Raw genomic sequence first — 27,622 nt, forward strand, 5'->3', positions numbered from 1 at the left:
TCGAACATGTTGAACGTTTTGAAACGAATCTACCAAGAAATGAATTTTGAGATTTGATGTTTATTTTGGGGTAAAGGTTATTCATTATCTTGCAGCGCAAACACGTTTTCACACAGTTATTGAAATAGTCTTTTTTATTAACCAAAAAAAAAGTACCTTTAGTATAGTACGCTGCTACAAAACTTCTAATTTTACTCACAAGCATGCCTGAGTAGAATTTTTGTCTTAAAGCGTTCCGGAATACTTTTTTCTCTTGACAAAACATATCATGTAATTCACAGTATTTTATACAAAATACATGTGTACACATTAAGGATTACTGACATGGTAACACTTGTAGAACCATTGCAGAGACACAGCATTGCAAATATTTTTGAGGACAGCGTATAACTGTATTATGATATATTGTTGGTTTGCCTCAGAATTTAAGTGCAATATTCAAGTACATCATGTCTCTTATTTCATCACTACTTGTTTGTCACGAGGAAGGAAAACTATGGTCAACCTATTGTCAAATCTAGAAGACAAGAAAACAGACTCACAACTTGCTTATCTGCATTTTCTAGGTCTCCATGGAAACTAGGCACTTCAGAGAATCTGCTCTGTCAGTAAACCGTGACTGTTTCTCTGCATCAGTGAAATAACACAAGAGAAGGACATTTTCTTTCCTCCACAATTCTTATCTCATGATTAGACAGTTGATAACATGCCAAGATTAGAATGTGCTCAGCAGGTTTCTTTTGCTTCACTTGTCAAACGGTGAAAATGACAGCAATTATTATTGAAATGAAAAAAGGCGCGTCTTGTTTGACGCACTGATGTGCAAAATGAACAAATGTCTCTTTTTTAAGACTCGTTATAAAGAATGAATCTCACACAATATATACATAAAGTTGATCTTCTTTAAATATGCCTCTAATTCCATCATCCTGTAAACCCTCGTCCAGAAACTACACACATAATCTCGAGTTATCCTTTGTAACGGCTGCTTTTTTTCATGACCAACAGATCCACAGCACCTCCACTCTCACACTACACAAATCCTGTCTTCAGGGTTGTGTGCTGAGCCCCCTTCTGTTCACCTGCACCACTAACAACTCGAGCTGTTGTATAGTGAAGTTGAAGAGATGATTGAAATACAACCCTTCACACAGACACGCAAAACTATGGACAATTTCCTCAAGTTCCCAATTAACCTCTGTATTTTTTTGGACTGTGGGAGGAAACCGGAGTGCCCGGAGTAAACCCACGCAACACGGGGAGAACATACAAACTCCAAACAGAAAGTTGGCTCCCCTCCATCCTGGAAGCAAACCAGCAACCTTCTTGCTGTCAGGCAATTGCCCCGGTTTGTATTTAGCTTTATTCTATTAGTTAGCTACTTAGCTTTTCGTTTTTATTATTAATTTATTTTCTGTCAAGCCATCGGGTGTCAGGAACAATTTTCACTCTTTTCTCACTGAGTGGGAAACTAATCCCCCACAGTGAGACCCACTTCTCACCATATTAATCCAGTATACAATGTAGAAGTGTATAAAAGGATTAACTGTGTAAAAGGTTGTTCTCTTCCCTTGTGTCTGTTTTGTTAAGATAAGAATTGCTGAAGTTTTAAACATTTATAAATATGATTTTCATGCAGAATTGACAATGGGACAAGGATAATATGACTTCATGTATTTGTGTGATCTGTTTCCTTTGGATTTAGAACTTCTTTTTTTTTAAACGCGCCTTTACAATTACATGGCTCCTGTTCGCTACTGCTGATAAGAAGTACAGCAGCTCTAGAAAGCAGAAACCTGCCTTTGAAATCCTTGCGTTATCTCTGGGTCAAGGTGACCCGAAGGCTCAAATAAAAAAATGTTTTTGTAGTCGTTCAATCGTATTTGCTTCAACAAATTAAATAGATCTATAAGAACATTGGAATTATGCCGATCCAGTTTAACCCCCAAATTGAATAAACACAATAATGTTTTTAATCAAATGCTCTGATCTATGATTTGGATGAGGGCTGCAGGAATAAGATTAGTTTTCTCCACAGGATATCTGTAAGCAATTGGGATGCTAGTCAGGTGTAAAGCCACTGCTCAGACATGCTGGAGGGGTTACATCTCACTCTGGGTCAGAGAACATCTCAGTATTCATGGTATGAGGAGGACGTTTCTTGTGAATGAAAAGCCTCCTCCTAACGGATGTTTAGTGATGTTTATCATTACTTAATCTGAAACTTCTGCTTCTGTATTCCAGCAAAATACACGTGAAACAAGAAGTGTGGACTTGCTATCTGTTCCTGCGGGTTCTACCGTTCCATTTCCGACACGACAATCCATACTTATCCATGGAATTATAAAATTAAAAGGAAGAATAAAGTCAACACTACAGTTTTGTTGCACCAACAAATGTTTATTGGTTTATAAATGCAGTTTAGCGAGGCTTGGGAATACAGCACACAATATGACTTCACATAAATCATGGTGTTCCACCAGGAGCTGCTTGTACGTCTCCAGTTGAAGCTCAACCACTGATCAGCATTTACAAGAAGAGTCAAATATCACACACCCGAGCATCCAGGTTTCAAGGTCATTCTCGATACATCACAGTGGTCTTTTGTCACAGTTCAATTACAACCCTGTTACATTGCAAAACAGTAAATACCTTTTCATAATTCTCTTCGGTTCTCTGCAGAGGGAGGAAGATTTCATCACAGCTTGAATGTGTCAGATAGTGGAAGAAACCCCACACAGTTTTTGCTCATTAACAGCATGGTGAGCAGTCATTTCAGGACTTCATCTGAGCCAGAACCCTGGATTGGTGTGACAAAAGTGTGTTTAAAAATAGCCTGTGTGGACCTACACCAGTGCACCTTCATTTATAAATGTCATGTCCTTGTTCCAGTTCTAAAACACAACACAGCGCAAAATAAATTAGCCTGCATTGATGCTAACACTATAGAGAAATAGGGCAGATCGCCGCCCACAACTGTATCAGTGCTAGGAAAATTACACATTCTAAAAGTCAATGGCATCATTCATTTTTTTGTATATGCATTATTTTAATAGTCACACTTGAAAACGTGTTCAATAGTGAACTAAACATCTGTAATAAAGTTTCTTCAACTTCCTCCTCTACCACAAATGTACCTAACCTGTAACATGAAAATAATTCAAAATCATTTTTTAAAGTAATTTAAAAATATATAACAAAATCATATCAAAATGTACATTTTTTTGTTTCATCTGAATATAGGATTTGATTGTTTTACATTCTATTTGCAATGAGGACTGGAGAACGTTTTACAGAAGCACTACATTTCCCCAATAGAAATTAGGTATTAACTAAAAATTCCATTGGCAACTTAATAACAAACGTTGGAATACATCCAGAAAGAAAACACATTTAACATATGTTTATAGTATGGAGAGTGAAAAATGGATGACCCGTTCGATAAGAGAGATTTTTAAAAGAAGTATAAACAAATACAATCCTAAAATTAAGGCCATGTGAATAACAAAGGGAATTTAACATTGATGTAATTCTGTCCGCCCTGAGATTGACGATGCAAACTTAGGCATTACTAACTTTAATCTGCCATGACCTAAGCACCAATTACCAGGCACTATCAAACAAATCATGCTTAAGGTTAAAGATAGTTTATATTAATTTATCTTCGTGGACTATTTTTACGCTAAGGTCAGAACATGCCCCCCAACCGCCCCTCCTGAATCCAGGTTTAATACCCCCTAATGGCACATTCGTCAGGGCTGGGTAATGCTGGCGCCTTTTTAATAGCCTGACAACAGCAGGGAATTTATGCCTGCATGAGATAAAGTTGAGAAAAAGGAACCCAGTTACTTACATTTTCTTGTACTCGGAGTGTTATCAAACTAGTACACCAACACGCAGCTGCTATGACAACGAGGATTTTTGCAAACTATTGCTACAGCTCATGAAGCATCCCTCACCACCAATGATGTAGTGCTGTCACTAAGGTAGTACATTCTAGCGAGGAGACAAGGAGAGACGATACCGTTCTTCCTTTTTGGGATCAGGGAGAAAATGGCTGAGGTTAAATGTCATGTATCTACAGGCAATGAAATGGACTGGAACAAATGCTTGGAAAGTGATGCGACTGTCACGGTAATATGCTCTGCGAAGGAATGGATTGGCTGACAAACCGATGCGGGGGGATATCTCACAAACTAATACAACTTGATTCAAGTTTGACATCATGGCGACACCAAGACTAATGCTTTCTAAGCGGGAAAATATCATCTAATCTTCAGAAGATAATCCCTAAAAGTAACGCATAGAGGCGAGGACTAGCTCTCATCAGGGTCTGTTGATCACACAGATCTTATAAAAGTGCTGAATCATTATGAAAAATTATTTCAAGCTGCTGCTCTTAAACTCATCAGCCTCAAAACCTCACAAAGATAATTTCGGAATTTTGCATGTTATTCTTACAACATAAATGCTATTATCCCCTAAATAATTTAGATAAATCATATCCTGCGAGGCAACATTTGATGAAGTGCTTTCTTCTGTGTTATCTCAGAAATGAATTCCATCTCACGGACAGTACATCTACAATTTTGTGACAAATGAAGCAGGTTTTTCTTAATTAAACATTTCCCAGAATATGTGCAAACATGAACATCTGCCCTGAAAAAAAAAATTCAATCATCGCTAAAAAAGAATTTGGTCTGAAGCAAAAACTTTTTTCTTTCTTCTAATCATTGTTATATATTTTATTGCGTTTTGTTACCCAACACAGCCAAAAACTATGCAAATAAATAAGATGGGGAAGCTGCAATAATAAACATTGCTTCTGTCATTAGGTGGACAGATAAAGGCAGTTCATCTCTTTTTAAGCACAATTAATGTATGAGTAAATGTAAAATCAATATTGGAATGTGAAATTGTATTTGTCTTGCTTTATATATTATACAAGGTTGGAACTATGCACAAATATTTCAGATTAAGTTATTTGTCCACAAAGTTCCTTCTAATGAATTTGTACGTATACTGTATGAGTGGAAAACAATTTCAAATACAAATTGAAATCAGAGCTGCGCTATGATTTATGATCTTTCTGCATCAATGTAAACAACATTTTCAAATATGAACCAAGTTTAGAAGAATGACTCAGAATGAATGGTCTTATTGCCATTAGTATCTTCATCCTCTAACAAGTTTGAGTCATCATCGCTTCCTGAACATTATGGTTCAGACAAACAGGACCACAATTTCTTCCTCAAAAAACTTTCCACAGATTTTTGGTTTATATAACTCACAACTTCCTCAACTTCACTGTACTCAGCCGCCCTGTGGTTCCACTCATTACACTGTTGAGCCACTGAGAACATCGGAAATAGTTTTTATCACAATACATGGCAGTGTATGCAAACAATATTTTATTGAATGTCTTTGTCAACACAGAATAAGAAAAGCATCACTTCTTCTTACTGACTAGGTCTTGGTCCAAAATAATTCAACAGACATTTGAAAGGGGCCTCACTTTTAAGATATGCTCAGTCAGGGCCTGTTGACATGTATTTTTATTTTATTTATTTATTTCAGAATTCTGCTAGTACTATTAAACTACTATATGGTGACCCTTTAAGATGCCAGTTTCAAAGATTAGATAAACAAGAGCGATCATTAATGTCAACATTTAAACAGAGACTTTCAAAAAGAGGTGAACTAATGTTGACAGAAAGGAATTTGATGGGTGTTAAAAGGAAGAAAAACACAGAGATTATTAAAATAGATTAAGCCTCAAAGAATGCAAAGATAATATCACATTTGTAATTCCTGTTATTGAGTAAGTAAGTACGTAAGTAAAAACACATTTGTGTGACCTGGTTTACTAAAGGATTTTGGCCCATGGTATGACTGAGTTTGATGCCTCTTTCTTACACAATTTTAACTCTTCTTTTACTTAATCTAATTTAATTGTAGTACATCGCAGAAGTAGACTTCTATTCTATAATATCGGAATGCTCTATTTAGCGACATCAAGCTAATGTAGACATGCTGTACTGACCACAAATTTGAAAATCGAGCACAAAACCAGGGGTACTTATATTTTATACAGATTATTTATAAATCTAATTTTGTTCTAACATATCATACTAGTAGCCATGATGTTTACTTCTAGTCTACAAAATGTGTATTCTATTTTTAGCAGCATCAAGCTAAGAAGCTAATGCATATACAAGCATTCAAACTACAACAACCAGAACATTTTGTAAAGATATATAGCAAGTGAATGTACTTTGTTTTAGTCAATTTTGACAGCTTTTTTATCTTGTAAATTAAATGGAATATATATATACTTATGGAAGGAAATTTGCAACCTTTGATGTGTCAGACCAACTGTTCAAGGTAGAAAAGGAAGGTTTTACTCCCCAAATAATGAAATGCCTGAACAAAAGAATGGGACCTTTTAGTCACCAGTGGAACATACAGTTCCGTAAAACATTGTCCAATCATTTCAATCCGTTTAAAATGATTGGAAAGTGATAAATCAGTCAAAAAGATTGTTTAAAGCTCTGTGATGATAACTTCTGCAGGTTCAAGGAAACACCTTAAACAGGCAAATACACAGCATGAGCCATCATGCCAAGAGCTTTAGACTAAATATTATGTAGAGTAGAATACTTTCTATTTCAGAGGGAAATCATTTCCCTTACAAGCACAACATTGACTTTGGCTCAATAGTATTAAGCATAAACAAATCCTATATTGTGCAGTATTTGTAGTAAATAATAAAAAAAGAAAATCTTAATAAGCCTTTAAAGTACTGAGTCAATACCATTGCTAGAATGGTTACCATCTCTTCATTCGTACAAATGAGGAGAGATTTTGAAGCAAAAGAAACGTCGTAGCTCAGTTCTCTCCGGCCAAACACGTGAGCAGGACACGATAAAAAAAGATATATTTACATGAAAACTGTACATATGTCAATCGTCGTCAATCATCGACAGCCATGTTAAAATGGCTGTTTAGCCATTTTGCAATCATTCTTCATAAAACCTTTCAGAATGTCTTACAGTCAAGATAAAACGGTCCAGATCAAAAAATGCAATTACATGTAGTCAATGAAGTAATCATATATACACATCACTCAAGTATAGCTTGTTCAAGAAAGAAAACACACCCATGCACGCAAACACACACACACATATATTAATCAATAAATAAAACATGTTAAAATAACTTTCTTTCTTCATATATGTTGTACATTCACTATTGTAAATATCATCAACAATTCAATAAAATATAATAAAGATATAAAATACACAATCATATTAGAAGGTCAGTCCATTAAAGTCTTTAACAACAGTAACAGGGATCATTTCATATCTCAAACGTTGCAACTTAGGCAAATGAAAGTGTTTAATTTCATTTTTTCATTCTATAAAGAAATGGTGACCTCACAAATACCTCGACTGGGTTTTTGATAAGTCACAAAAGGCAGCTAGATTCCATAATTATAATTAACATTCTAGTTTTCCTTACCCTTAGTGCTCTTCAGCCCTGGATGCATCATGTGATATTTAAAATCCTCCCCTGGAAGGTCATGGAGAAATCAATCAGATGAGGATGTTGAGGATGATGACGAGGATGAAAGTGACGGGGGTCCATGACTTTCTCCTTCCAAATCTGCTAGCCTTGTAAAAGATGACATTTCCTTGTCCTTCTCCTTTCTGCTTCCTGTGCAGACTGACCTTTGAGCTGGTTTAAACTGCCAGGTGACCCTTTTGGGCAGCTGCTGCTCGGGGGTAGTAGCTCGAGACGTGGATGGTGAGTCCAGGGAAACGTCGGTGGGTCCCGTCATGCTCGTGGTAAGCGGTTTTCTGCTTTCCTGATCCATGAAAAGCACGCCTTGTGCCTCGGGTTCCATGTTGACTCTAAATTCGTCCCACTCTCGTTCCTGCGGCAGACGCTTGGATCGGGCAGCAGCATGCGACCTGGAGGAGGTTCTCGAGGGGCGACTCGGGTCAGAGTCAGACAGGTCTGAATCCCAATCGCTGTCTCCTGCTACCATCTCACAACCAAGTCCAGACAGGTCCACAGGGCCGGAGTCTGAACTTTCAGAGTCGGAGTCCCTAGAAAGGAAAAAAAACATGTTTCTTTTAGCAGACCATTTGTCTGAAGGACTTCATAATAACCCCCTTAAAAAATTGTGGGTTCAAATGAAAAAGTCCAGTTCATTGACATCCAACTAGATTATTATGGAAGAACAAGTCAAGTCAAGTCAACATCTCAAGACATTTTTATTTGTGCAGGCTATTCCTTGATTTTCTGGAACTCCTGTGTTGTTCTCAGTATTATCTTGACCTTTAAAGTATATACTTTATTGAATATTGTTTTGATTGTTTAAGCGCTTTGGGACCCTGGTCTTGAAAAGCGCTATATAAATACAAATTACTTACTTACATTTGTACAAAATATATTTTATATTTCCATTAAATTTGAAATTAATGCATTCATCTCCAATTCTCACAGGTCACATATGGTTTAGTAAAAGTACTTTCTAGTAAGTTACACTCAGAAGATTCTTGCTGGCATTAAGGGAGTTCAAACCGAACATGTACAGTAAATAGTTCATGTATGTGGAACTGAAGCGTCAATCTGTGTTAGCCATGGTTTAGTTTGTAAAAAGACTAAGAGAAGTTTGTTAACCAAATATTCAACACCTTTTTTTCTCACCCTCATGTCGACTAAGGGTTGGGATAGTTTTCAGAGTAATCCGTTAATCCCAACCCTGTGTAAAGTGTTACTTTTAAGAATACAAGGACAGATACCCAAGAAGATTATATCAGGCAACATCGTGTCTTTGACACCAGAAAAAATCAAATAACACCAATGAACACAAGGGGCAGCGTATCGAGGTGGCAAAAATGGTTTTGTCTTACAGAAATCCATACCATACAGTTACAGGGGATCTAGAGATGTATTTGTTTGCTAAAACATGTACATCTACCTCAGAAACAGAAAAATATTTGGCCAGGTCAACCATGGACATAGAAAGTCAAGTGCGTATAAAGTTATCCCGCAATGTGTGTCTACCCTCTATCTAAAGTATTTGCTGGTTTGTCCTCAACTGTAACGTTTTAATTCCCATCAACTTTTAGGGATTCATGTGGTTTCCAGTAGATCTAATTAACCTACCGTCCACTGTAGGATGTACTCCCCTCAGGACCCAGCAGTAGACAATCAGGAGCTGCCAGGTAGACAAAGCTGTCAGTACATAAAAAGTCTCCTTCTTCTGGTTTTTCAGGCATCAGGTGTGCTAGCTTGGGATCATGCTCCACCTGGGTTTTACGACTCTCTGCATGCTTTATGTGATGAGTGAATGCTTCCATATCTGTACGCCGTTCTCCGAGGGCTCCTGGTCCTGCAGACACAGCGAGGTAAACAAAGCTGTCTGATTGGACATAGGGGTCAATGTCACCGCAGTCCAACCCAGAGGTTCTGACTGGCTTATGAAGTGGGTCTATAAGACGTCTGATTGGCTTCCTTAAGGGAGACAGACCAGTGTCAGTGTTCATGATGGTGACTTTTCTCCTGGGCTGCATTTCTTCACTTGAATATGGTCTTGGGGTGGAAAAGTGACCTTCATTTGAATCCTCTGTCCCTTTCAACTCCTCCACACTTGTTTTTCCATACATATGCTCCTGTTCACATTCTACATCTTCGTGTGAGGATGTGTGCAGAAGAGAGGGATAGCACCACTGCATCTCGGAACTCTCTTCTCTGCCCCATTCCTTTATCCCAACTTCATCCCCATCCTTTTCCAGAGATGTAGTACTACCAAGGTCAGAACCACTGATCGGCTGGTCGCTGTCGGAGCCTGTCTCCTCTTGACTTTGATTTGAGAGGGAAAGAAACACACCACTGGAGTCCGATTCCAATGTAAGATTTGAGTCTGGTGAGCTGTCTTCTTTGGTGGAACTATGAAACAAACCAAACAGACCCATGAGAATAGTAATCTTCATAGACAAAATTTCTGCTTAGGTTTCTTCAGTTACAAGTATACAGTGTATGTCAATTTTGTAGTATTTTTTCTCTGTGTTTTCAATTAACATGAAGTGAAATAATAGCAGTGTTGGGCAAGAAAATAAAGCTAAACTAATTCCTTTTGTCATTGACTACGTTGGGCTGCAATACAGCAAGGTGTTACGATTAACTGCAATATCTTACTCGCTAAAAAATAAAGTAGAACATTTTTTGAAAATGTTTCAGTTCTAGATTGGGGTGAAGAGGAAGTCATTTCTTTCCTAGGAAACAACTGAGCACTATAACTCTAAAAAGGAACAGATTACCTTGAAATTAATCTCAACCCTTAGTCGACATGAGGGTGAGTGGAAAATGAGTGAAGTTTTAATTTTATGTTAACTAACCCATTGACGAAAGCACAGCCACAAGCGCCCTGTGATCAACACGTTGAACCATCGTGCAGAACAAGCAGGTAGTCCAGCACTGCATGAGCTCGACAGCTGATGTAACAAGAAAGACCAGAAGGCAGTGAGGCGGATGAACTTAGCTGAAACTCCTCTCAGGACCACTGTATAAGGTGCAACTTCATTAGTTGAATAATCAAGAGTGTTACAGAACTTGTCCTGAGTGATCAGCTGGGACTTAAGGAAGAACAATCCTGGCAGTGGACAGGTCATAAGCGATCATCTGACAATGCCCACATGTTCAACACAGAGCTTGACTCACAATCAGTGAATCTCCCAGAATAAATGTGTAGTCAGTGTCTCTACTACCAGGTGCAGAGACAGACGGCAGGTTGGGACTGGACCACGTGCTTCCTTCACCAGCTACCTAATATCGGAGAATCAAGGAGCTACTAGAAAATCCGGGGTCACCACCATCACACTGATATTGAAGCGTCACTCTAAGCAGGAGCGGGATGAGATAATTTTCTGTTTGATGCAGGGAGAAATGCTATGGAAACAGAACTTTATCCCTTCTGGCAAACAACACAAATGTGTCGCAATGCGTACCCCTGGAGAGTCTGTCAGCTCTTGAGATCTGTGACAATCTGTTGTTTGGTAGATGGGCAGTGCCTTTTGTCTCAATGTCTAAACCAGATGGCTCAGTGAGGTTGTGTGGTGATTACAGACATACAGTCTATCATGTCTTTACGGCTAGAAGATCCCAAAAAATGTGGAATATTTTGCAAATGTATAACCTTCTTCCATTGATTGAGGAGATGACTGTTTAACCAGGTCCACATCCGTTTGTCCACATCATTGACTGTGTTCGTTTACATATACCACTGTGGAACACTGTTTGACCATACCAGAACATAGGGGCGTTGCCAGATGGATTCTCATACATCATGGTTTATTTGGAGGTTCTAAAGTGAAGCAAGTGAAATGAGTATGGAAAGAAGTTTTGCCTCCAATCAGAAGGGATTCTACAGATTTAAATAATTAGTGAAAGGAGTAGGTATAATATACAGTACATGGTACTAGGTGCAAGACAGAGTGTTGAGGAGTTGGGAGTAATGTGAGGGTTCTAGAAACCCATTAGGGTGAGGGACATTGGCGCCTTGAGATGGTTAATGACCAAACTAGCTGGTCCAGAGGCGCAGCAACTCAGATTGAAGGTAATGGCTGCGCTGACCATTGACAAAACCATCCTCCAAACCTCATCATCCAGGAAATTAGAGAAGCCCCATACTACTCAACAGTGACACTGCAGCCTCTAAACTCTTACTCTAAAACAGATTCACACCAACAGCTACAAAAATGTAATCAACTTACTGGAACTAACTTGAAAATTGGGGTTGACCAATCACTACTTACATACACTTGCATTTGTTGATTTCCCAGAAAACACAGGCTAGATGCTCCCTGAGAAGTATCAACAGAGAAGTATCAAACTTTAAATAATTAGCCACCATCTTTACTCTTCTTGCAGGAACTCGCAATACTATATAGAAAAACAAGGATATTGTGCTGGGTCCAGAAGGAACCATGGTGTCCTATGATGTCACATCACTATTCATCACCATTTCTATGACAGAGGCCACCCAAGCGATACCAAAACAACATTTTGAAAACATCTGTTCTTTACTGGATCAATATCTCAGAACAACCTACTTCCATTTCTGGTATTGCCACTACGCCACTACGCCACTACTAAGTCTGCTCCTCAGACGAGTTATTTGGAAATGAAGAAGCCTCTTGGATGAGAGGTGCAACGTCTTCCCAAAAACCCTACACCGTCTTGTTGCCACTCTTTAGAACCTTTCGAATAACCATTTCCTGGATGGAAGGAGAACCAACACGACATTGCCTGCATGTCAGTGAAGACTAAAGTGTATCTCATTCCTGTTCAATTCAAGCCTTTAAACTCCCCATCCATCCATAGCACAAAGCACTGTCCAGTTCCATGACGAATGCAGAGACCTGTACGTAGGGAAACAAAACAACCTCAAAAGGCTCAACACAAAAGAGCCACCTCTTCCCCACATCCACACCTTGGATTATGTGAGCAAAACAGCTCAATTGATAGTGGAAGCTAAGAACCCTTTCAAGGTGCCAATGACGCTCATGAGGGAATAACCCTGATGGGTTTCTTGTACCAACAGGTATTTGTGTCAAAAGGAGCCTCTTGGATTGGATGTATATGTCTTTCCTTAACCCTACATTGTCCAGTAGGCTAGCTTTGAAATGGTCAGAATAATAGGAACGGGGAAACAAGCCACAACATCGCTGTTACTGTCAGGGCAGAGTCTGTCTACTCTTGGGATCAACGACCAGGATATATGACGTGTCAAGAGTGACAAGAGATGCCGACCACATTAGCCTGGCCACACTGTAGAGCGCTGGAAACCTGGTGTTGCCCTGTCTGTTAAAATATGCTGCAGTGTGTTAATTTGAATATAATTACAGTACCAGTGTATTGTGCCATGAGGTATATAAGTAAGGAAATACGTTAATAATGAAAACAATTGTTACGAGCCTTAAGACTCCTGCTTAGTTATAATGGTATACAGAATCAAATCTTGCTGGATGTGTAGAAACAAGCAATAGCAAGAGTGAAAAAAACGAAATCCATATTTACATTTTTCTTTGTAAAAATACTGCTAAATTAATTTAAAAGTTATGTTATGTTATACAATATAAAGTAATATTAAATTGTAACAAATACTTAAAATAAGTTTTTGCCCAACACTGTTAACTTCTCCATGTGTTGCTGTTTATACCTGTACCGTAAATCCCCACCAATATTCCACATGCTTGAAAAGTGGTCAGCCAAACAGCCTGATTTTGACTTACCTAGTACCAAGACTCTCAGCCACTGTCTTTCCAGTCCACCCTCCAGGAGATCTGTCAGGGTTTTGAGTTGACAATGCCATGGAACCAAGCTCCAAACTGACTTGGGATCTGCTGGCCACTCCTGTGAAAATCAGAGGATAACACATTTTAACAAAGGAACTAGAGAATAGTAAGTAAGTCTTTGGTGAGAAGTTGTTATTTTTGTACACATGGTATTGTCCTTGTCTTGAATTTACTAAACAATTCTTATAGTTGAATGTTTGTCTTAACACACCAGTGTTATTTGTTAATTTATTTGTAATGGTCAAATTTGAATTTGAAGAATGCATCTCTTTCATAGGTTGAGTCTTTGTTTTATATTATGCATTTACCCTCATATATCTGTCAACTGGTGACCTTCAGATTCAGATTCTACACTTCCTCCAAAGGGAAAATATACATTTGAATCAGGATACACAAAAAAGAACCATACCTGTAAAGAGTCCAACTTTCTCTCTCTGAGGCCCAGGGTGGGTTTGGTACATGTCACCCCTTTCCTTTTGAGTTTCAGATGATGTTTGGAACATCTCCTGGCCTTCTCTGTTCGGCTGAGATAGATCAAGGTGCTCCAGGTCTGAGTCAAGCTCTCTTGCTCGCCTCTCTAACTCAGTCAAGCTGAGCTCAGAGGCTGCTGAGGAAGGAGGGTGGGAGCCCCCAAAGCCAACTGGGGGTCGAAGGAGAGGCCAACGTTGGAGGGAGCCTTGGAATGAGTCTGTATCATCTCCCTCTTCTCCTCTTTTCTCCCAGCCATCATCCCACAATGTGTTTACCATGTCAAGGACAGCATCCCAACCTTCCCCCTCCTGCTGTCCTTCAGTTGTTACTACTTCTATAACAACGTCTCCCTTTCTGAAATCAGCCTCGTCCGCATCTTGCTCGACTAATTCAATAATTTCCTTCTTACTTTCTCTGAAATCTATATTTTTATGCTTCGTGTATCCATAGCTATCACTTTTGATTTCCATATCTTCTTGTTGAAGAGCTGTTTTTACATCCTCGGTTTGTGCTGTGGGCTCATTTTGAGACTTAATAACAATAACAATGTTTTCTTTTCCAGTTGGTGCTTGGCTTTTAATATGTTTTCTTTTTTCTTCTTCTTGCTTTTTCATTGCATCTTCTGGTTGATCCATTTTTGGCAATTCCTGTTTCTCCTTGCTTCTGGCTCTCTTGGGCTCATCTTGTTCTCTACAGACCCTCCAGTGCTCCAAGTTCTGTTCCTTTAAAGAAGCTCTCCCAACTAAACCAGCAATCTGGGCAGATTCTGGATTAGAAGGCTCTTTCAGGGAGCAACGTCCGACAAAACTGATGGGATCACCTGGGTTAATAAGAGGGTTCTCAGAGAAGTGACCCGTACGTGGATGGAAGCTACCCAGAGGGCGTCTCTTTTCCAAAGCGGAGAGGACTGATGGTAGAGGTGGGAGAATAGGGAGATTGTGGAGAGCCCCACCTTGTCGAACGGTCCTTTTCCGGACCATCACGCGACGAGGCCAGGTGAATTCAATGCCTTCAGTTGGACCTGTTGTCTCCAGTTCTGGAAGCCCACGGTTAACTCTTGGACTGACTGCACCTGGCCGCATACCAGTGGCTGTACCAGGTCGAGTCCGGGAGCTAGATTTTGACGATGATGAAGACTTTGAGGATTTGGACTTTTGAGATTTAGATACTTTCTCAACTTTAGGGTGCTTAGATTTGTCAACGTCTACATCCTTTTGCTGAACTTCACCAACATCAGTACGAACATCAATTTCTTCTTTGTCTGCAGCAACTACAGTACTCTTGGTTTTACTGTCAATTATGGTCTCTGTGTTACTCTGAGGCACCAAATTGAGATTCATTTCATTTTTAGGATCAATCACATGTTCAGATACAGGTGAAACATTTAACTCTGCTTTAGGGTTAGCTTCTGTTCTGGATTCCTTCAAAGGATCAATTTCCGTTTGTAGTGCAGCTTCAATTGTTGGCCTCATCTCAGCTTGGTTTGATGTTACAGGTGCTTCTGCCTCAGTTTGAAGTGTCATACCATTATTACCACTGTTGTCTCTTCTCTCAAAATCTGCCACATCTGAAGTGATATTTTCAGGGATGTGATAGGCTTTTTCTACATCTCTTGCTTCATTTCGCGCCCCACCCATTTGAACCCCTTTGTTTATGGCATGAGCCATATGTTCCATTTGCATTCCTGCCTGCACCCTTCCCTCCAAATCTCTTCCCCCTGGTCTTGTTTTCACCTGTGAACCCATTCTTGTTTCACAACCATTTTTAACACTTACCCTGGCTCCACTTTCATGCTTGTTCCAACTTCCTGCATGATTTCTTTCTTGATATACAACCTGAATGTCAGCCTCAGACATATTTACAACTCCAACTTCACTCGCTTGTCTGGATACATATCCAGATCTGCTGTCAACTGAAGAAATACCGCCATTACCATTATCACCAAATTTTGTAGTGATGGGCCCACTAACAGAATCATGACCGAGTCTAGAACCAGCTCTATTTCTCCCCACAGCTCCAGTTCCCATTCGTGGAGCAGCATTTGGTGAGGGAGAAGGTGAAGGTGAAGGCTGAGGGAGCAAAAGTGGTGTCGTGTCTAATACATGTTCAGGTTCTATAAAGACGGAATCTGAATGCAAAGGAACTTGTCTGTTATACCCAAAGGTCCCAAAGGTTGTCTCCCTTCTTTCTCTTTCTCTTGCCCTCTCTCTTTCTAACCTGCCCCTTTCTCTTTCTCTCTCCCATTCCCTCTGTGCCCACCCTCTCTCCATCTCCCGCTCCTTCTCCCTCTCCCATTCTCGATCACTCCGGCCCCATCCCGCACGATCCCTCATCTCCAGCTCGAGGTCATGAGCAGAAAGTTGTACCAAAGGGGTTCTGTAGGGGGATCCTCTTAGTTCATGCGTTGGTGACATCCTGAGACTCTGGGTTTGGGAGAAGTGTCGCAGGTGAACAGCTTGAGGAGGTGAACAGCGCAAACTTTGACTTTGACTGGGTAGAGGCTTGCCAGGTGAAAAGAAAACAGGTGTGTGGTAACCTGAGGACATTGGTGACCCAGAAAAGGGGGAAATAAGGGGGGATGTTAGAGAGGATGACTGTCCCCCCTGATGAACATAGTGACCTGGATTCAGATACCCACTTCCTCCTCTATCGATCATATCCGTTGTAGTAACCTCCACACATTCAAGGTGTTTTTGAGGTGTCAAGCCTTTCCATGACTGTCTCCCATCCCTGCTCTTTGTGCTGTCTCCATGATGATGGTGGTGGTGGTGATTGTGGTGCTTTTTTGATAACGATGAGGACATCCCTGGTGCTGAGAAGGTGGACACCGATGGAGAAATAGAGCGATTAAAGTTTCTGGGTGAATGGCAGTTGCCTCCATCAACATCGTGAGCACCGAGTTTCAGTGAATCATAAATGACCCTTTCGTCGAGACGGCGCACAAAAGAAGGATTTGGGGTCAAAGAGCGAGGCTGCATGTCAAACATGTCTCCTGGAGACCTTGCTACTCTAAGGGAGCTACTTGCAGAGTAGTTAAAACTCCCGTCACCACTTCCTTCTTGCCTCATAGAGCCTCCATGGTGGTGGTGGTGATGGTGGTTGTCTATCTGTTGATTGATGCACATAGTGTCGTAGATTGAGCGCTGGGGGACATAGCCATCTCCATATCCCCCCTCGACTCCGCCATCTCGTCCTCCCATTCCTCGATCCCCTGCTCCATGCTTCTCCAGGCAACAGGAGCTCTTTCTGAAGCAACCGGGTCGGCTCAGAGGCTTGCCCATGTTTGGATGGATGGCTGATGGTGGGAGGGGATGATGGGAGGCACGTGAATAGTTTGAAGTGTGAATCGTGAGGACTTATTTTGACAAACTATTGAGAAGATTGTTTGAAGCCATGAGGCAGAGTTTGGAGGTTCCCTCCGTCAGTGCCTTAAGAAATGGATAGTTCTCCCAAAATGTGCAAATCAAGGTATATTCCAAACAGATGTTAGCATGAATAAAGTTCCACTTTTCTTGTCCTCTCAGTGACTTCTTTAGCTGATCGTCTGTATTGAAATAACGCTTGCGGTTTGTTGTCTGTTCAGCACCAATTAGGCCTTCATCCAGCAGCGCATGAGTCAGAAAGACGAAACAGAGGGACCGGACACGCTGAAGGAGGACTGAATCCAGCTAAAGCTTCTCAGTTCATTCTTGCTGTGTTTGGAGATTAGGGACGTCCATCTGTGGGAAAACAAAGGACATGACAAAGAAAATGTGATGCTTAAAATAGAGTGAAAGTAATTTGAAATGTACATGTATAAAGTGGCATTATTACAGTTGTGTGATATCACTGTGTATTGTTCAAATTGAGGTTTGTCTTCTCTTAAAGTGAACATTTAAGAAGACAAAATCTAAATCTGAAAGTTAGACATAATATAGTATTGAGGTTTAAGAAGCAACCAGACGAAATTTGACAAAAACAGTAAGAACAGATGTCTCTAACGGCTTCTTCCAGTTCTTTATAAAAAAAATAAGTGACACCGATCAATCCATAACCTATAGGCTTGAGTTGAAAAACATTTTGCAATTCATTAATGAAGGTTTGGAATAGAAAGCGTAACTATAAATAGGAACTACTTGGACATTGCATTTGAAGCTCGTTTAAATACCACAAAGAAAAAATATATAATCTCACTTCTTCATCAATGGGTGCAACGCCTAAATTGGTTTACCCCAGAATGTATGAGTTAATTTTGTAAAGTAAAATATACAGAAATTAAATAAATTATATCTGTAAGTGATTTATGTGCTGTGATACTCTGATAAAACCATATGATCAGGCTTTGTTTAACGGTTCTCTGCCAGAAAAAAAACAGCCTGGAACAAAATATAAATAATTATTAATAATAATAATATTAATTAATTCTCTACCCTGATTCCCTTATCAGGGTCAGGGTGGGGCTGGAGCCTATCATAAGTTAATCGATTAGATATTCATTATAAATATTATAAATATTCATTTGAGATTAGGTGAGTTTATTTGTCCTATTTTTATTAACCGTAATGGTACGTAATATCTGTAACATAGAATCATTGTACATAAAAATATTATTCAGCTCATGGTATGGTAACGCTGTGTTTCATGAATTGTAAAAGCAATCAAGTGTCATCACAAGTTTCATTCTCTGTGCATAAGAATGAGATTTTAATGTAACTGCACCTTGTCCTTTTAAATAAACTGAACTGAACTGAAGTTCGAGTCAAGATAAATACTCAAATATTTATCATCTTTCTTGATGATCTTATCTTTGCTTTAACACCAACAGTTTTTCATCTAAATGTGACACAACGAATGTCTTAAGTGTTTAGTGACAAGAAGAAACAACAAAACCAAACGACAGCTAAGTAAGAAGCCAAATATTGTAAATGACATTTATCCTCTTGAAGTTTGGATAATTACCAAGAAAAGTATGAAATACTGCTTGGCTAAAATGGGTTTTTTTTTTTTTTCTGATAATCTTAGAGACAAGTCGGACAGGATTGTGGGAGGTACAAAGAAGAGCTGCTCCACTTATGGAAGCTTCTGCATAACCGAATCTGCTCTTTATATGGAAACCATCTAGCGAACCAGGCTAAAAAGCATCACCAGATACGAACAAACTGCCAAGAGACTTGTTGAAGAGACTCGCTTATATGGAATTAGTGAAAGAAAAAACAAATATCAGAAACTTCTCAACATAAATTAAAGATGAAATTCAAGTGACAACATTCCCTGAAGAACCTTAAATAATCTTTGCAAAATGTGTACCAAAAACATTTGTTTACAACGTCAACATCGCATTTCTTTTCAAGGAATTATTCATCAGATATTTGACAAGAGCTAAATCCACTTTCCATTGAAATACATCAAACAGTGGTTCAGCCACTGATGACAGTTTATAATCATCGTATCCAGCAAACAACGAGCGCAGGAAAGTTAGCACAAACAAATGCTCATTACACACAACTACTTACTTGAGGAGCTACAGAAATCCTGCAGATTGTATCAAACACTTCTATTCTTCTAATTAAAATGCACATCCCCCCTCAAATTAGAAGGAGCTCTGTAAAGGAGCCTGTTGACGTTCGTGAATCTCTTTTTCTTTTGCCTCTGTATCGCATTCACTGTCCATTCAGAGCCTCCAAGCATCCTCTCCCTCTTCAGCACTGCCATCTGCCCTATTTCTTTCAACCGATGGCGAAGCAAGAAACCTTAGAATGACAGTCACAGTTGTGTCGCTCCATCTATCCCGTCCATCTTACGCAGTCCCATCTTAGTCTTATATTGTCCTCCTGTCTCCAAGCATCATTTTCTTACCGGCATCGCTGCCCATGTCGTTATTCCCTTCATCTTTCTATGCTGCTTACCTCCCTCTATTTCCTCCACCTCTCTCTCTCCCTGCTGTGAATCATGCCTTCTGTCAGAAAGAGGTTTTTTTGACAAGCGCTCTCTTTGCCAACCAGCACACCAACGCACTCCCGCCTCCCTCTCTCTCTTTCTTGCACTCCGTTTACCTCACACTTTCTCTCTCTCTCTCTCTCTCTCTCTCTCTATCTCCTCCTTTGCACTGCACACAGCTTTGGACTTAAAGAGAGCTTTGGAACTGCAAAGAGACCAACTTCTCCTCTCCATCTGTCCATCCGTCTGTCCATCTGTCTGTCCGTCCATCCATCCATTTATCTACAGTATCTATCTAAAGTATCTACCTAAAGTAGTAATCTACAGTATCTATCTACAGTAACTACCTTCAGTGTCTATCTACTGTATCTATCTACAGTATCTACCTAAAATATCTACCTACAGTGTCTATCTACTGTATCTATCTACAATATCTACCTACAGTGTCTATCTACAGTATATACCTAAAATATGTACCTAAAATATCTACCTACAGTATCTACCTACAGTGTCCATCTACTGTATCTACCTAATATATCTACCTAAAATATACACCTACAGTATCTATCTACAGTATCTACCTAAAATATCTATCTACAGTATTTATCTACAGTATCTACCTAAAATATCTACCTACAGTATATACCTACAGTATCTATCTACAGTATCTATCTACAGTATCTACCTAAAATATCTACCTACAGTATCTACCTACAGTGTCTATCTACAGTGTCTATCTACAGTGTCTATTTACAGTATCTATCTACAGTATCTACCTAAATTATCTACCTACAGTATCTACCTACAGTGTCTATCTACAGTGTCTATCTACATTATCTATCTACAGTATCTATCTACAGTGTCTATCTACTGTATCTATCTACAGTATCTACCTAAAATATCTATCTACAGTAAATTTATACAGTGTCTATCTACAGTGTCTATCTACAGTATCTATCTACAGTATCTACCTAAAATATCTACCTACAGTATCTACCTACAGTATCTATCTACAGTATCTACCTAAAATATCTACCTACAGTATCTACCTACAGTATCTATCTACAGTATCTATCTACAGTGTCTATCTACCGTGTCTATCTACCGTGTCTATATACAGTACCTTTCTACAGTATCTACCTAAAATATCTGCCTACAGTGTATATCTACTGTATCTACAGTATCTACATACAGTGTTTATCTACAGTGTATTTCTACTGTATCTATCTACTCCTGCTGTATCTATCTTAAGTATCTAACTAAAATATCGACCTACAGTGTATATTTACTGTATCTATCTACAGTATTTACATACAGTGTTTATCTATAGTGTCTAGCTACAGTGTCTATCTACAGTGTCTTTCTACTGTATCTATCTACAGTATCTACCTACAGTGTATATCTACAGTATCTAACTACAGTGTCTATCTCGGTGTCTATCTACAGTATATACCTAAAATGTCTACCTACAGTATCTACCTACAGAGTCTATCTACAGTATCCATCTACAGTATCTACCTAAAATATCTAGCTACAGTATCTACCTACAGTGTCTTTCTACTGTATCTATCTGCAGTATCTACCTAAAATATATACCTACAGTGTACATCTACTGTATATATCTACAGTATTTACATACAGTGTTTATATACAGTGTCTTGCTACAATATCTACCTACAGTATCTATCTCAGTGTCTATCTACAGTATCTACCTAAAATATCTAACTACTGTGTCTAGCTACTGTATATATCTACAGAATCTACCTAAAATATCTAACTACAGTATCTATCTACTGTATCTATCTACAGTATCTACCTACAGTGTTTATCTACAGTGTCCAGCTACAGTATCTAACTACTGTATCTATCTATTGTATCTATCTACAGCATCTACCTACATTGTCTATCTACAGTATCTACCTAAAATACATACCTAAAATATCTACCTACAGTATCTACCTACAGTGTTTATCTACAGTGTCCAGCTATAGTATCTAACTACTGTATCTATCTACAGTATCTATCTACAGTGTCTATCTGCAGTGTCTATCTACTGTATCTATCTACAGTATCTACCTTAAATACATACCTAAAATATCTACCTACAGTATCTACCTACAGTGTCTATCTACAGTATCTATCTACAGTGTCTATCTGCAGTGTCTATCTACTGTATCTATCTACAGTATCTACCTTAAATACATACCTAAAATATCTACCTACAGTATCTACCTACAGTGTCTATCTACAGTGTCTATCTACATTATCTATCTACAGTGTCTATCTACAGTGTCTATCTACTGTATCTATCTACAGTATCTACCTAAAATATCTATCTACAGTAAATATATACAGTGTCTATCTACAGTGTCTATCTACAGTATCTATCTAAAATATCTACCTACAGTATCTACCTACAGTATCTATCTACAGTATCTATCTACAGTGTCTATCTACCGTGTCTATCTACCGTGTCTATATACAGTACCTTTCTACAGTATCTACCTAAAATATCTGCCTACAGTGTATATCTACTGTATCTACAGTATCTACATACAGTGTTTATCTACAGTGTATATCTACTGTATCTATCTACAGTATTTACACACAGTGTTTATCTATAGTGTCTAGCTACAGTGTCTATCTACAGTGTCTTTCTACTGTATCTATCTACTGTATCTATCTACAGTATCTACCTAAAATATCTACCTACAGTGTATATCTACTGTATCTCTCTACAGTATCTACCTACAGTGTCTATCTCGGTGTCTATCTACAGTATATACCTAAAATGTCTACCTACAGTATCTACCTACAGAGTCGATCTACAGTATCCATCTACAGTATCTACCTAAAATATCTAGCTACAGTATCTACCTACAGTGTCTTTCTACTGTATCTATCTGCAGTATCTACCTAAAATATCTAACTACAGTGTCTAGCTACTGTATACATCTACAGAATCTACCTAAAATATCTAACTACAGTGTCTATCTACTGTATCTATCTACTGTATATTTCTACAGTATCTACCTACAGTGTCCAGCTACAGTATTTAACTATTGTATCTATCTACTGTATCTATCTATAGTATCTACGTACACTGTCTATCTACCGTATCTATCTACTGTATCTATCTACAGTGTCTACCTACAGTGTCTAGCTACAGTGTCTATCTACTGTATCTATCTACAGTATCTACCTACAGTGTCTATCTCGGTGTCTATCTACAGTATCTACCTAAAATATCTAACTACAGTGTCTAGCTACTGTATATATCTACATAATCTACCTAAAATATCTAAATACAGTGTCTATCTACTGTATCTATCTACAGTATCTACGTACAGTGTCCATCTACCGTATGGATCTACTGTATCTATCTACTGTATCTCTCTACAGTATCTACCTACAGTGTCTATCTCGGTGTCTATCTACAGTATATACCTAAAATGTCTACCTACAGTATCTACCTACAGAGTCTATCTACAGTATCCATCTACAGTATCTACCTAAAATATCTAGCTACAGTATCTACCTACAGTGTCTTTCTACTGTATCTATCTGCAGTATCTACCTAAAATATCTACCTACAGTGTACATCTACTGTATATATCTACAGTATTTACATGCAGTGTTTATATACAGTGTCTAGCTCCAATATCTACCTACAGTATCTATCTTGGTGTCTATCTACAGTATCTACGTAAAATATCTAACTACAGTGTCTAGCTACTGTATATATCTACAGTATCTACCTAAAATATCTAACTACAGTGTCTATCTACTGTATCTATCTACAGTATCTATCTACAGTATCTACCTACAGTGTTTATATACAGTGTCCAGCTATAGTATCTAACTACTGTATCTATCTACTGTATCTATCTACAGTATCTACGTACAGTGTCTATCTACCGTATCTATCTACTGTATCTATCTACTGTATCTTTCTACAGTATCTACCTACAGTGTCTATCTCGGTGTCTATCTACAGTATATACCTAAAATGTCTACCTACAGTATCTACCTACAGAGTCTATCTACAGTATCCATCTACAGTGTCTACCTAAAATATCTAACTACAGTTTCTACCTACAGTGTCTTTCTACTGTATCTATCTGCAGTATCTACCTACAGTGTCTATCTCGGTGTCTATTTGCAGTATCTACCTAAAATATCTAACTACAGTGTCTAGCTACTGTATATATCTACATAATCTACCTAAAATATCTAAATACAGTGTCTATCTACTGTATCTATCTACTGTATATATCTACAGTATCTACCTACAGTGTTTATCTACAGTTTCCAGCTATAGTATCTAACTACTGTATCTATCTACTGTATCTATCTACAGTATCTACGTACAGTGTCTATCTACCGTATCTATCTACTGTATCTATCTACTGCATCTCTCTACAGTATCTACCTACAGTGTCTATCTCGGTGTCTATCTACAGTATATACCTAAAATGTCTACCTACAGTATCTACCTACAGAGTCTATCTACAGTATCCATCTACAGTATCTACCTAAAATATCTAGCTACAGTATCTACCTACGGTGTCTTTCTACTGTATCTATCTGCAGTATCTACCTAAAATATCTACCTACAGTGTACATCTACTGTATATATCTACAGTATTTACATGCAGTGTTTATATACAGTGTCTAGCTCCAATATCTACCTACAGTATCTATCTCGGTGTCTATCTACAGTATCTACGTAAAATATCTAACTACAGTGTCTAGCTACTGTATATATCTACAGTATCTACCTAAAATATCTAACTACAGTGTCTATCTACTGTATCTATCTACAGTATCTATCTACAGTATCTACCTACAGTGTTTATCTACAGTGTCCAGCTATAGTATCTAACTACTGTATCTATCTACTGTATCTATCTACAGTATCTACGTACAGTGTCTATCTACCGTATCTATCTACTGTATCTATCTACTGTATATTTCTACAGTATCTACCTACAGTGTCTATCTCCGTGTCTATCTACAGTATATACCTAAACTGTCTACCTACAGTATCTACCTACAGAGTCTATCTACAGTATCCATCTACAGTGTCTACCTAAAATATCTTACTACAGTTTCTACCTACAGTGTCTTTCTACTGTATCTATCTGCAGTATCTACCTAAAATATATACCTACAGTGTACATCTACTGTATATATCTACAGTATTTACATGCAGTGTTTATGTACAGTGTCTAGCTCCAATATCTACCTACAGTATCTATCTCGGTGTCTATCTACAGTATCTACGTAAAATATCTAACTACAGTGTCTAGCTACTGTATATATCTACAGTATCTACCTAAAATATCTAACTACAGTGTCTATCTACTGTATCTATCTACAGTATCTACGTACAGTGTCTATCTACCGTATCTATCTACTATATCTACCTACAGTGTCTATCTACTGTATCCAACTACTGTATCTACCTACAGTGTCTATCAACAGTATCTACCTACAGTATTTATCTACAGTATCTACCCACAGTATCTATCTACTGTATCTACTTACAGTATCTATCTATCCATCTTTCTTCCACACAGTGGTGCATCTCTCCTCTCAGTTTGGCCTCTACCTCCTACTCGTCACCTCCACGTTAATGCAATACGCATCATTGTGGAGGCGGCATGGAGAGCTGGACTGAGAGATATGAAGGAGGAACAATAATACTCACATAGTGGGTAATTAAAAAATTCTCCTCAGAGTAACAATTGCATAAGATCAGGGACTTCATATTGAACCCTTTTGTCAAAGAGGTGTGTTTGCCCACATTAATCTGTCTCTGTCCTGAGCTTCTTGACAGAGGTTTGCACCTTTAAAGTGCTTTTTCAAGCACCAATTGACTAGTTTTAGCCTTTATTTTCAACATTGATCATGTTGGAGCTCCTTACAATAAAGACGATCGTTGTCTTTTAATAAACATGCATTTCCCTTATTAAAACATCCAGTTTGGCCTCTTACTTGAGCCACTACTATTTGTTCATCCTCGTGCCTCGTCCAAATGTTGGACTACAAACAAACAAGGGGCAAATAAATACATTAAAAAAAATATTCGTAAAGTTCAAGGTGACTTCTGTTATCAGAAGAGGGCTTAGTGGACATTGTGGTTAATGTCTGCATGTAAAGTTAGCTATTTATTCCTTTCCAATAAAAGCTTTAAAACTGATAAAAAGCCACCTTTACACAGCCAACATATACTAGTTCACCAAAGTGTCAATCCCACTGTCAATTTCGACATTTAGTTTTTCTTTAAATAGTGTCCGTTTGGGTATTTTATTACGAATGATTTTAGGTTTGCATTTATCACTTGAAAGTTAAATAGTCATGGATACTTAAGGGTAATTGTGAGAATACGTGTTAGGAGATAATGGACCTTTTTTAAATGGCGATCTGTGCTCTTAATTATCAACAGAAAAGCCGTATAAATGTTTATAAGTTAGTCTCAGATGTATCTGTCATTTTCTTCCAAAGTAACATAACTCATATTTGTTTAATTTATATTTGTTTTCGAATTGAGAGTCACAATGTCTTTCTGGTCACATTTTAACTCTGCGCTGCTGCCCTCTAGTGGCCTGATCAATGTAGACAATAATGACTGAAGAATAAATATCTAATTCAGATACGGAAAAAACAACAAAAAGCGGATTTCGGTATACAGTATATTAAATGGCGATGAGTTTGTTCATTAAAACAACAATCACTCAATTAAGTAATAGTAGTTTTCATGTCATTCTATAAAATTGCATTTCTTTGTTTTGAGGGATTATATGCGATTTGAAGTCGAGCGACGCCAATGGACTAAAGTGGTAGTGTTTAGCCCGACGGGAGACCACATTTCCCATGAGCACTTGCTAAACATGTCCCGGTTTGCAGCAGTTGGACGAATTTTCTGTTTCCAGACTTCTATTGTCTGAATGAAGGATGGATACCGATGAGGTAATGAATCAGACTGTGGATAATGAAATATGATATGCATTATGACGGCTTTGTAAATAACATAACTTTAATTTTGTACCGTAATTCGGCCGCCCCCCCAACACAACCGGCACGACATGTAGCATGTTCACACCATCCCCAAGAACTTTTACAGTGAAAATAAAAATCAGACAAAACACCTGAAGTCACGGTAGATGAGTCATTCAACTAGTTTTAAGTTGATGTGTCATCACAAGTTATTTTAGTACAAAAATATTAAGGTACCCCAAACTACCCAGAGCTGCTTTAATATAAGTGCGAGTATTTTCATATTTATTTTAGCAGATATCTTGTTATCTAGATATGATATTTATCACTTATTTCATGACACCTGAACAAACACAAGCACCACCAAGCTCACATACCTGAGCAAAGTGCAGTCCTGGGGCCATATGGAGAGCATTGTTTCTGTATTTCTTCCTCACGGAATTTTATTAAACTTTTGGTGAATATTTCTTGCCGTTTTGTCTCTGAAAAAAACAAAAAGATGTTTGTAATTCCATTATTTTTCCCAATTTTTCTAAAGTTGAATCTAATCCTATAAATTAGTTTTTTATTATTTATAATAATTAAATATTTATAATATAATATTTTATGGATCCTGATGTTTAATCAGGCAACATTTTGGGATACCATGTTGTTGTCATTAATACCAACTTATTATCGTTTTTATTTGTATGCACCCAAATTAAAAATGTTACAATTGTGTTTTTTAAGATGGACTCGATAGAATGGCTACTAAACAATAAGATTTACTCTACATTGAGAAACTCATGAATCAATGAATTTGAAACCATTTCAAAAAAAAAATTCTCCATTTTTTACAGTTCACGAGACGGATGTAGTCTGTCCTA

General features: G+C 38.2%; 1 protein-coding gene across 5 annotated transcripts; it reads right to left on the reverse strand.

The window, feature by feature from the left end:
• Positions 1 to 2,379: 2,379 nt before the first annotated feature.
• On the reverse strand, positions 2,380 to 27,227 carry LOC148060859 (uncharacterized). Of its 5 annotated transcripts, none has more exons than XM_087779597.1 (5): positions 27,134 to 27,227; positions 13,777 to 17,557; positions 13,305 to 13,425; positions 9,178 to 9,960; positions 2,380 to 8,111 (listed from the first exon to the last, which is right to left on the reverse strand). In XM_087779597.1, exons 2-5 carry the CDS (start codon positions 17,117 to 17,119, stop codon positions 7,592 to 7,594), a joined length of 4,767 nt encoding a protein of 1,588 aa, XP_087635723.1. In that variant the 5' UTR covers positions 17,120 to 17,557; positions 27,134 to 27,227; the 3' UTR covers positions 2,380 to 7,591. The 5 variants fall into 5 exon arrangements, with proteins under 5 accessions (XP_087635723.1, XP_087635722.1, XP_087635721.1 ...); XM_087779596.1 differs by lacking the exon at positions 27,134 to 27,227 and adding an exon at positions 19,724 to 19,811; XM_087779595.1 differs by lacking the exon at positions 27,134 to 27,227 and adding an exon at positions 19,674 to 19,734.
• Positions 27,228 to 27,622: the final 395 nt, after the last annotated feature.

This window comes from Callionymus lyra, chromosome 18 (genome assembly GCF_982586985.1).
Source record: "Callionymus lyra chromosome 18, fCalLyr1.hap1.1, whole genome shotgun sequence".
NCBI classification, from domain to species: domain Eukaryota; kingdom Metazoa; phylum Chordata; class Actinopteri; order Syngnathiformes; family Callionymidae; genus Callionymus; species Callionymus lyra.